The following is a 12,605-nucleotide window of genomic DNA, read 5'->3' as shown; positions in this document are numbered from 1 at the left end:
TTAGTGTGTTTGGTGTGCGGGAACCAGAGCAACAGACACGCCGCCATGTCGAAGTCCACCTCCCTGTCAGTCACTTCGTTTAGAAGGTCCCCCACCTCTGCCCAATAGGCCTCCAAATGCGGGCAACCCCAAAACAAGTGATCCATGTCCGCCTCCGGTGACGAACACCTCGGGCACCGTGCGTCCTGCACCTGGAAGTACCGCCGTATTTTGTCCGGAGTCAGATAGGCCCTGTGTAGCACAAAGAAATGCACTTGCTGGAAACGTGCATTCCTCGTGCCTTTCCATGTGCGCCGTAAAATATGGCTCCATGCCGTGTCTGGAATGGGCCTACCCACACTCTCCTCCCATTTCGTTTTGAGCCCCTGGAGCGGTTCCAATCCCTCGTGCAACATCCTGTTATGGAGGCATGTCACCGCCTTAAAGGTGCCCGCCGCCATTACCACATACTGGCACGCCATAGTTGTGTCCGGTTCTATGAGCCCTCCCTTCCAATGCTTCTGTATAGCCGCTACCACCGCCGCATGCAAGAGAAAACCCCCGTCAGATAGCCCGAACTGTTCTTGAAGTACTCCGAAGGGCACCAAAGTCCCATCGACATACAGGTCTCCCACCACCTGAAGTCCCGCCTCCTCCCATTCCAGCAAAGGGGACCAATCGCCCCCGTGTGGTAGGGCTGTCAGCATGCCAATCGGAATTTCCGGCGCATAAGGCCGAGTCGCCCTCCTGAGACTCCTCTGCGAGCATAACCTGAGCGTCCGTTCCTCCATAGTGAGGCCCCGCAGCTCCAGCCTCTGCTGCATAACGATATAAGACAGCACATGGCGCTGTATCCCCAACTCTCGATCACACTCCGGTCCCCTAAACACCCGGGCCACATGCTGCGTGAGAACCTGAAGTTGCGCCGCCAAGTAATACAGTTCAAAGTCGGGAACAGCCATCCCCCCCTCAATCTTGGGGCGTAGCAACGTGCTCAGAGCCACTCTACGGCGGCCATGTTCCCACAGGTAACCAATAATCATCGTCCTCAGGTCCCTAAAGATCCTCTGAGGAATCCAAATGGGTAGCGTCCGGAAGTAGTACAGGAGTCGGGGAAGCGCCACCATTTTCAAGAGAGCAATCCTACCCAGTACCGTCAGCGGGAGGGTCGACCAAAAGGACATACTGCCCCTCAGCGCCCGTATGCACCTTCCAATATTGCCTTCTAATAGGTCCGCGGTCACGTGGTAGATACGGACTCCCAAATAGGTGAAGCAAGATGGCTCCCAGACCACCCCTATGTCACGAGCAGGGCAGGGCGACTCCGCTCTCAGCGGGAACACACAGGTCTTCGCCCAATTGACCTTAAGGCCCGACAACTGGCCAAACTCCGACAACAGGTCCATCGCTCCTTCCAAGGCCCGCTCCGTATCGTCTAAATACAGCAACAGATCATCCGCATACAGCGAGATGTGATGTACCCGCCCGCCGCTGTCTATCCCCGCATATCTGTCTCCCGATCTAGCATGGACCGCCAAGGGGTCCATCGCCAGGGCGAACAGGAGGGGGGAAAGGGAGCACCCCTGTCTCGTGCCCCTACCCACCGGGTAAGCCGCAGACACCAAGCCACCCAAACGTACTCGCGCCGTCGCCGAGGAATACAGAACCTTCGTCCACCGGCGGAACCCTTCACCTATGCCAAACCTCTCCAACACTCCATCCAGAAAGACTCACTCCAAACTATCAAATGCCTTCTCAATGTCCACTGATAGGACCGCTTGGGTCCCATCCTCATCCAGGACAGCGTCCATTATCCCAACCAGTCGACGGATATTCAACGCCGTGCTCCTCGTGGGGATAAACCCCGCCTGATCCCTGTGCACCAGGCCAGTCATGTGTGGAGCCAGCCTGGCGGCCAGAATCCGGCTCAGGATTTTGTAGTCCACCGTTAACATGGACAACGGGCGATAGGACCTCACATCCGTCGCATCCCTGCCGGGTTTTAGGAGCGGCACAATCAAAGCTTCCCTCATGGATCCAGGCAAACCCCCTGACTCATAAGCCTCCGTGTACACCACCAGCAGTCTGGGTGCCAAGCTATCCACAAACCGCTGGTAGAACTCTATTGGTAACCCGTCCACCCCGGGTCTTTTATTCCGAGCCATATTTTTAATGGCCGCCCTTATTTCAGTAAGCGTGATCGGCCCGCCCAACTCTTTCGCGTCCTCCTCGTCAAGGACCGGAAGCTGCCTCGCCTCTAGGTACTCCGCAATTTCCTGGGCCTCCACTCCCAACTGACTCCGGTACAATTCCTCATAGTACACACGAAAGCACTCCAACACCGCTGCCTGAGAATATACCGTCTCCCCCAGTGCGTTGTTGATGCTAAGGACCGGGCAGCCCCTAATTTCAGGGTTAGCAAGTCTGGCCAGGAGCGTGCCCACCTTATCCCGTTCAGCATGCGCTCTGATGGCGTATTGCCTATAGTCGTAGCACCTCAACCGTTCCGTTTCGGTAGCGACCACCTCCTTCGCTTCCAGCAACCGGCCCTGCAAGTCCGGGCTGGCCGGCCTGCACCGCTCCAAATCCCTCAGATTTTCTTCCGCTTTCGCAAGTGCATTCGAAAACCGACCCAGGCATACCCCTCTCACCACCACTTTCATCGCATCTCATTCAGTGGACCTACTCGTGGCAGTACCCTCGTTCTCACCGAAATAATTATCGATGCCCTGTTGGACAGCTTCACTAAACACTGAGTCCTCCAACGTGTCTGGCCGGAGCCGCCATGTTGGAATCGCCGAGCGCTCCCGTTGCCACTGGACATGTACCAGTAGGGGATTATGATCCGATATGGTTCTAGCCAAGTATTCCGTGTGTGAGATCAATGGGGCCAGGGACCCGCCACAGAGCACTGAATCAATCCTCACGTGTAGTGCATGGAGAGCTGAGTAAAAGGAATAGTCCCTGGTGTCCCTGTGCTGTTCCCGCCACACATCCAGCAACCCCCACCTGTCCTGCCAATCCTTCCTGTGCATGGCTAACTTGCGTACCGGGGAATCAACAAGGGGAGGGTGAGACCTGTCCAAGACCACATCTGTAATCGAGTTAAAATCCCCCCCCCAGTAACACCGGGCCCGCCAGGAAAGAGGCCAAGGACCCGGAAAGGCCATCGAAGAATCGGGCCTGCTCAGTATTTGGCGCATACACACAACAGAGAACCACATCCCTACCATACAACCGTCCCTCCACCGCCACAAACCTGCCCTCAGGATCCACCACTTGGTTCAGCACCTGAAACGGTATCCCCGCTCTCACCCATATCAATACCCCCCTGGCATATGCTGAATAAGTGGTGCCGAACACCTGGCCCGCCATCTTTTTTGCAACGCAGCACATTCCTTTTTTGTCAGATGGGTCTCCAGTAGCATAGCAATCTGGACCCCCCTTCGCACCAGATACGCGTGCACCTTGTGGCGCTTGACCATGGTTCGTAGCCCCCGGACATTCCACGTTAGGCATTTTAAGCTAGGTAACGTCCCCATACCAGCAGAGAACAGTCCAGGTCAAACAATGCCAGTTCACATCCCCACCAAAGCAGTTGCCCCCCCCCAAAACAAACTCTCAAAAGAAAAACACCCCAAACCCCACTCCCCAGGACAGAGCCTACAAACCCAGTGTCAGCCCCGATCCAAACCTCAAACCAACCACACATTCTCCTAACCTGTGGTAGCCACCACAGAAGGCCTTAAGGGCCCTGGGGGGGTGAGCTATCGCCGACCCCAGCCAGCGGAGCCCACGCCCCGCGCTCCCCATCCCGTCCCGCCAACGAGGCACCCTACCCGGCAACCCACCCATCGCCAACAGGATACCACCCTACCATCAGATCTCTTCCAAGTCCCAATACAGCCTCAACCGTGAAATATTCCATCAGAAGTCTGAGGGGTCACCACCGGCCCCTTCGAGCTCTCCGCTTCCGAAAGGTCCTCTCCTGTCCTGCTGCCTTCGCTGCCAGAGTCCGTCTCCACCAGTTCGCTTTCCTGCTGCGACCTCGTGATGGCCGCTGTCGCTGCGAGCGCTTCTCTCTTGTCCGCGGCCATTTGGGCCTCCCGTTTCTCCCGCTGGCGCCTATTGCGGGACCGGATGCGTTGCGATTGTCTGATCCGAGGATGTTTAGGCTGATCTCGCCTACTTATGTGAGACCTATCCGTCCCCGCTCTGTACGACTCCAGCCACTGCCATGCTTCGTCCGGAGTCTGCAAGAAGTGCGTGGTCTCATCCAGAATGACCCGCAGCTTGGCCGGGAAGAGCAAGGAGTACTGAATGCCCTCCTCTCGCAGCTCCTTCTTCACCGCCAGAAACGATGCTCTATTTTTTTGGACCGCCTGGGTGTAGTCTGGGAAGATTGTAACCCTGCTGTTCTCCACCTCAAACGGGCCCGATGTCCGAGCCCTCTGGATGAGGAGGTCCCGGTCCTTATAATGGAGGAGCCGCACCACCATCGGTCGGGGGGGGGGGGGGCGACCAAGCCCTGGCGGGCGAGCTGGCACCCTGTGGGCTCATTCCAGGGTAAAGAAAGGAGTAAGCCCCTCCGGTGACACCACAGTTCGAAACCAGTCCTCCATGTAGGCCACCGCATCCTCCCCCTCAATTAGTTCCGGCAGGCCTACGACCCGCACGTTATTCCTCCTATTGCGGCCTTCAGCATCCTCCGCACGTCGTTCCAGCGAATCCAACCGGGCCAGGATGTCCGTGATCTTATGCTCCGCGGTCACCACCGACGGTTTCAGGTCCAATAGCAGCTGATCATGGTCCTTGACCTTATCCGCCAGCTTCGCATGGTCCGCTCGCAAAAGCCCAAGCCCCGTGGCCACTTGCGCAATGTCCTGCTGCAATGCCTCCTTGGTCGAGGTAATTGCGTCCAGTATGGCATCCAAGCGCCGGTTCAGCCGCTGCTCCTGGTCCAACACCGGCAGGGGGGTCTCGCCCACCTGGGACAGCGCCGCCAGGTCCCCCTGTCCGCGCTCCACGGCCACCGGCCCTCCCGTAGCCGCCATCTTAGGGTACTGCGTCACAGGCCAAGAAACCCGTCCAGTCCCGGCACTCGTGGGACGGCGCAAACTTCCCAATATTGAGCAGGATCAAGTGCCACCGCTGATGCCCGCGGCTCCAGGGGCCAAGTGGGTTAGCACTGTCCGACCTGCCCCCTCAGGAGTCTGGAGGAGGAGGGGAGGGAGAAGGGATAGCGGCCAGCAATTGTCCCCGAAGTCCGAGCGGTGTCGGGTTCCCTGTCCCCCGATCTTCAGGACTGTCTCCACAGTCCCCACAGCATCGATCTCACGGCTGCAGAGCCCCCCACCAGTCGGCGCCAAGGCTGCTCAATATCGATGTCCGGAGCCGCCGGTCCGCTCCGCCGCCATTTTCTTCTCACTCTCGGCGACACCTCGGTCGTCGTACATCTGGGTCTCCTCGAGGCCAGCGGTCCCCCAGCAACTTCCTACCAACGCCCGGTGGTCCCCCCACACTTCGTAGGGCAAGAGTGTCGACCATGGGTCGCCCAGGGTGCAGGAATCAGGAGAATTAGCGGGATTCCGCGCGGAGCTGCGAGCTCACGCCGCCATCCCGATCGGCGTCCAAGCCACGCCTTGCTGTCTGGTAGGCTATGACCTAAAAGAACCTGTTCACTCCTACAGATCACTACATGGTATGCTGCCATCATTGCAATTGTGCTGCTTAACTTCTAGTGAAGGTGGCAAACCTTCCACCATTACGAGGGTAGCACTTTCGGCACACCTCCTAGTCCAAAAGGACCGCAATCCGTGAGATAGGCCTTTGTCATGATGCGTACACATGATCAGGGTTTGCCTACTACAACAAAAGTCAGCAATAGGGATCCATACAACAGTACAGTTGTGCACTCAGGGCAGGGGTACAAGTCCATTTCCATGCAAGGACATTTCTGTTCCATCACCATGAAAATTCTACCACTAAAGAACACCATCTTCCTAGCTTCCATGAACAAGCAGAGTTTCAAAAGATTTGTTTTGTCATCAAAGGTTTTACATCTTTCTAAGTGGTAGTAGAATGTTTCTATTTTTTGTGATTTGTACTACTAGCAGCGGGGCACATCCATTACCATGCGGTTTTTACACCGCACTACCATTACAACGCGGGCTTTACAACGCAAGTCGTTACCACGACTTGCGCTGGAGGGCGCTCTAGGCTAGGGAATAGTAGATTTACTATTCCAAACCTTCCCTACTGTACGTAGGCTGGTGTTGGAATAGTAAATCTTACTATTCCTAAGTCCAGCACCCTACAGCGCAAGTCGTGGTAATGACTTGCGTTGTAAAGCCTGCTTTGTAATGGCACGCGGGGTAAAAACCTGCGTTGTGTTGACATATTTCCACTACAAGCTGCTAGTGGTTGTAAGTGTGAAACCCTCTTGTGAGCTCTGAAAGATTAACCTATCTAAAAAGTAGATGCAATCCTGAATTCAGCATGGTATTAACTGTGTAGATCACTCATGATTTTTCCCTAGGAAGCTAATTGTTAAAATAAGAAAAAAATAATGAAAATATGCATGAAAAATGGAAAATCGGCTACTTCTTCATCTGTAATTTTTTGTCCCAAAAGCAGATTGATAGAAGTAATATACTGTTGTATCGATCAACTATTATGCTTGCATGGATCTATAGTGTTTGGATTTTATTTTTCCTATTTAAAAAGATTTTATATAGACTGAACAGGACCACATGGGTTATCAGAGCACTTTACAATTTAGCAATCGGGAAAGGTAAAGGAGGAAGTAACAGAAAACAAACAGATCAACAAACAATCGTCTCATAGAAATGAGTGTGTCCTCAAGAGTCTTGGAAACTAGGGTTCTAAGACAGAAGTTTCTTCATCCATATTGATTTAACTTCCTTTTTGATAAAGGCAATACTGGGATTCAGTCTGACCTCAGGGGGCAGGGAGTTCCAGAATCTCAGGGAGATACCCGAGAAGTCTCGATTGTATGTTTTCTTTTTATGGGATTTTTGTGGTTTGAGCAGAAAGGTGCTGGCACTTCTAAAGGATCTAGAGCCACCAGAGAGCTCAAGTTTGTGTGTGAAATATAGCACTTGGATAGAACTTAGTTTTAGAAAACCAATACAGCTAACAACTGAGCAGCAGCTTATGAATTTTTTTAAGTGCCCTGACCATGAAAAAATTCATAAGGTAAAAGCTACTGAATGAAAAATGGGCATCAAGGAAACTTTTGCATTTTTTAAATGTGCCCGAGATGTGGAGTGTAGGAGTAGCGTATATTTGGGGTCACCTATACCATCATGTCATTCATAGGGCATTTTACAAACAACATTCTTTCCTGCACACATTTAGAAGTCACTAATCAAGAGAAAGTCAATTGATAACAGAAAAGTTATATTATTCTGTATTCCAACACTTCTTCCTATAAAAATTATACCCCACTTGTGTAGCAGGACCTGTCGCCTGCCACAAAAAAGACCCAAAACAGAATGAGGAGACATTGCCTTGCTTGGATCAGTGCTCGCGGTGCTGAGATGTGCTTCCCGAACACCGATCAAACTGAAATAAAATAATGTTAGGACACAAGAGAAGGTCCTCCTTTGAGTTCCAACATTTTTCAAAAAACAAATCCTTCTGGTAATCCCATCAGAAGGATTTTCTCACTGAATGTAGAGGATGAGACCTTGACGGCCTCTGCATTCTAAAAGGTAATGTGAACGTCTCATCCTTCACACTCAAGAGTTTAAATGTACGTGTCCCCAGGCCTCTTACATTTCTCATATAAACACTTAGAAGTGTTGAATCTGGCATTGTAAATTCAAAAAAGGATTTAGTTTTAATTCTACAAACAAAGGACTAGTCGGTGCTACCACTTCACTGTTTCTCAGAGCATTGGAGGTTTTGTTCTGTTGTAAAGAGAGTAAAGTTGCTCTACAGTCTTACATCTAGTATTTTAACCTTTTACAGACATATGTATACTATATTTCAATTATAAAAATAAAATGGCAGTTTAATTTATAAAACTGTTTTCATGTCTAAGGAAGGGCATGCAGAATTGAACTTCAAAGAAAACACAGCAATAACATGATTTTCCTAAATAAAGTTTCTAACATACACTCCACTCAAAATATATTTTTAATTTAAATACAAAGTTAGGTTTATTATAGGATATACTAAAAATTCTGCTTAACTTGTTTCATGATTGGCCACCACATTTAGGACAATCTCATCCAATGTGTGCTATGAGATCCGAATGTCTCCATTGCTTGGCTCTTGAAAGAGAACTTCCATACACAGGGGATATGATGTCCACAGTACTGGTGGTTAAAACTCCTTAGCTGAAAACGGCTAGCCCTAAACGCTTGGATAGTCTCCTTGAGGGGGCATTTTCCATTTACATCAAATCCTGGCAAGAGCATTCCTTTGTCACCTACATTTATTTATAACAATTCAACCAGTGCAATCCTCTAATATGTTGACTAAAAGAAATACTTTCAGTCTAATTATTACCTAAATAATATCAAATGCCCAATGTTTATGTTAATGTTGCCAAGCTGCTTTTCATAAAAGGCAGCATCACCTTCAAAATCAGGACAGAGCACACAGACCTTCTACTGTACCCTGCTCAGATCAATAAAAGAGAAAATGCCACACCAAATCTGCTGGGTAAAAATGATGTAGCTTGGCTCCCTGACACACCCAAAGAAAAAGCATTACATCAATTACCACATGGGCAGGAAAAGTGTACAGTTAAGCATGTGGAGGCATGAGCGAATTCAGCCCCTGTTAAAGTAGTGTCAAAGGCTACCTCTCCCAGCTATGCCCTCCTTCCCTCTACATTAGAGTCCAGTGCTTTGCATGAACATCCCCAGGGCAGAATAAAGCTCATTATGGGCAAGTCGATTGTGAATTAATCAGTCACTGCTGCCAATATAGGTAAGAAATGTGTGCCAACAAACAAATTAAATGTCAAAGGTTGAGTAAACTAACACCACTGTAAAGAGCAAGGGAACTTAGCAATGAATGGGACTCATTCTGTACTAAACTGCAACAAATAAAAGTAGAACACAACTCACTTAATATGCTTATCATCCATTAGCATATTTACATTTCTCTAAGAGACAGACCAATGCACGTACCTGTAATGGCCATGATAAGGGCATTGATTGGCTTGTTATTGGGGGATCCTATAAAAAACAAAAACAAAATAGGAGCGGCATTAGCATGTTTTGAGAGAAATAGAACAGGATTATGAGAAACAGCTACAGTGCTGACCAGACTGTACCCAACCTGGTTCTCACAGACCGCTCATCACTTCATCTGCAGATACATAGATTCATTGTATGGATTCAAATCCAGACCGTTAACCACAAAAACCAGATGCTGTCAGTAGGAAGCTGGCGCTGTATATAGTATTCCACTAGGTGATTATTTCCTGCATGGATTCCAGTGATTTCCCCAGAAGTGTACAGGGCTTTATGTAAATCCAAAGTGCTCTATTAGTGGTGGTGTGGGCGAGCAGCCTTAGGCTTAACACAGAGGAGTGTAAGACTTTTGTTGTGCACACAATGACCAATAAACGAGACAAGACTCAAAAAGAAGATCCACACCAATTTGAACAAAAAAAAAAAAAGCTTTGAGTTTTATTTTAAGACCAATGTTCTTCTGCAAACTTACATTTTTTTCAGGAAAAATACTTTAGTTTTTCAAAAGTGGACACTTTCAAAAAACTAAAAATTACATAACGTTAACTTATGAAATAAAAATAATGCGATTTTACGGGTAAGTAACCAACTTGCAAATCCAGATTTCAGGTTGCAGGGTCAGCAGTGGTCAAGGTTCAGATATGCTAAAACACTGCACCACCAGAGGCACATGGGTGGCTGGGTGCAGAGGTCAAAGTTGAAGATGAGGCCTAATGTTTCCTAATGGAGCACCAAACATACACCCCCAGCAGCACAGGGGCGGCAGGGTGCAAAGACTGTGTTGGGCGCCCAATGCAATGCAACAGAAAAACTTGATTTGGAAAACAGGTTGCAGGTAACAAACTCTAGGCTGCACGAAGGAAATCAGTGAGAGCAGAGGTTGTTTGGGAAGCTGTAGGTCGTAGGGACACAGTCGGTCGAGCTCCTCAAAGTCCAGGGGCTTTGGGTGCAGGGGTGACCTTTGAAGTCAGGTTTTCTTACTAGTGCTGGTTGCAGTCAGGTGGAGTCTTTGGATTCACACTTCAGGTGTCGTGTCCAGGAGGTGTCTGCCAAAGCTTGACTTGAATTGGTGGGGGAACCTTTCCTGGATCAGTCGGCCAGGTCGGAGGCATCTGGTACAGAGTGGTCAAGGATCGCAGATCCGGAAGGCACCAATGTAATTTGGGTTGGTTTCTTGTGGACAGAGACCCTGTCCTCGGGAGTTCTGGTCTTTCTCAAAGGCGACAGTCCTCCCAGGGGTTGAAAAGGTTGCTGGCTCAGGACAGGTGTGGTTCTTTTCGCAGGGTCTTTGAAGTTGCAGACAGGCAAGTGGGGCTAGGTCCAAGTCAGTAGCCGTCGACAGTCTTCTGTGCAGGTGTCTTCTTTGTCCTGCTTCGGTCGGAAGGAACTAGTTTCATGGTCTGGGGGAGCCACCTAAATAATATATTTAGGGACGTTTCAAGGGAGTGACAGGTAGGACCAATGGGCCTCTTAGCCGGGTGACTACACCCTCAATTATGCCAACCTGCTGTGGGAGGGGGCAAAGACCTAGCCCTGATTGGAGGCGGTTCCCCATCTTCAAGATGGCAGAGACTAAAAGATGTGCTTCACCCCTCCTCCCTTACCTTAGGGATGGAGTTGGCAGAGGTGGGCACACCTCCTATTCTCCTACGTTTTCCCACCCAATGTTGAGGTGTACATCAGAAGCTGCCATCTGTTGCTAGCAGCAAAGGCTGGGGGTCGCATTACAAAGGTGGCAGGCATTTGAAACTTCCCTCTCGAACACTGTGCCTATCCTGGGGGTGGAGGTGTGACACCTCTATCACAGGATGTATATTGATTCTGGACCAACGGGTGCAGAAACATGTCTGATGGTGGCAGGCTGCCACAGCCAGTTTGTCACCACACCAGGGTTGGTAGGTAAGGAATAGATCTGAATATTGTAGGGGCATATCTGCTGATGCAGATATGCCCACACCAGTGATATAGTTCACCCTGCCTTAGGGCTGGTAAGGCCTGCTGAAGGAATGACTTATCTCTTAGGCAATGCCAGTTGACATTGCATATAGGCAGTGTGCATGACGGCATTGTTATTTTGTCTGCACCAGGCCATGCATGCTGCAGTGGCAGTCTGCTTGGCCTAGGTAAGGAGTCCCTAGGGGACCCCTCTTCAGTCCCAATGCCCTTGGTAGACAGCTACCATTTACTGGGGTCAATACTGAACAGTCAATTGTGGGATAGTTTAGGGAAGAAGCACTGCACAATTAAAACCACATCAATAAAAGGCAAAAAGTGGCAGCTAACCATATCAAAAGAGGCACTTTCTCACAGTCTGCTTTGGCATCTAACCAAGAGGTCTGAGAAAAGGAGACCAGAGACAGCCTTGTCGAAAGAACAGCTTTTGAAAAACTTTCAGCTATTAGACTTATGAGAGGCAAAAGTAGGCTTTTAGCGAAAGCATTAACAAACTGCACATGAGGAAACCCACAAAGATCAAATTAAAACCATGTGAAATTCACTATTTTGATTTGTACTTGTGGAATCTGCTAAATATTTCAGGGGTTGCTTCTGTGGCAGAAAGACGGCTACTCAAATTTTTATTTTTTTATTTTTATTTTTATATAGTGCAAACTTGACCTGAAGATATCAGGTAGCAGAGCGCTTTACATGAGCACCAGTGTAGTTACAGATAGACACATTCATTTTCGGTGGAGCAGGGAGATTAAGTGATTTGCTCAGAATCACAGGTAGTAGAGTGTCCCTGTCGAGACTCTAACCCAGTTGCCCAGCTCCGAGGTCGACAGCTCAAGCTGTAAGGCAACATCCTATCCCTCTCAACCAAGAAAGTGAAAGAAGAGACCCAAGATGGTGGCATGCAATGGGAGAAATAGTCTGAAGGGGAGGTTTGAACAAAACCCCTTGCTCCAATGTGCACCGTAAACTGTCCCATTGCAACCCCACCATGAGGCGTCGCTCAACCCTCATCCAACATCTGCTATACCAACTAGGAAGCATGCTAAAAGGAAGGATGATGTCCAAGCACAAGCCTTGCACGAGACCCCTATACACACACCTCCACCTCCGCCATCAGGGAGAGCAGATGAAAAAAGCAGAAAGTTAGTAATAGAGTTTAAGTTGGGTTTAGGGTTAGTGTAAAGGTGTGGATAAAAAAATAGGATTGATTAGTTTACAGCAAGTCCAATGTTTAGGTTTGAGTGTGAAAGAAGTGACAGAAAAATAAATGAACTACATTTTTTTTTCTTCAAGTGATTGGAACGAATATCAATTTCAATATAAATGGCATTTCTGATCCATTTGCAAACAAAAGTTCATTTGAACTGGATATTTATCTCACCAAGTCACATAGAATCATACATTTCAAATGCTGCTGCTGATTATTCAAAGCAGTACAAA

At 49.3% G+C, this 12,605-nt stretch overlaps 1 protein-coding gene across 1 annotated transcript in view; it reads right to left on the bottom strand.

Moving 5' to 3' along the window:
• The window catches only part of SLC37A3 (solute carrier family 37 member 3), a 175,945-nt gene that overhangs the window by 32,354 nt on the left and 130,986 nt on the right, over positions 1-12,605 (bottom strand). The window contains exon 12 of the mRNA XM_086953054.1: positions 9,147-9,194. Coding sequence (XP_086809180.1) covers positions 9,147-9,194 — 48 coding nt within the window. The remainder of the gene's footprint in view (positions 1-9,146; positions 9,195-12,605) is intronic.

The sequence above is a fragment of the Lissotriton vulgaris genome, chromosome 1_2, assembly GCF_964263255.1.
Source record: "Lissotriton vulgaris chromosome 1_2, aLisVul1.2, whole genome shotgun sequence".
NCBI classification, from domain to species: Eukaryota; Metazoa; Chordata; class Amphibia; order Caudata; family Salamandridae; genus Lissotriton; species Lissotriton vulgaris.
Note: the sequence above shows the minus strand (reverse complement) of the source record. Positions and strands in the feature narration are given on the sequence as shown.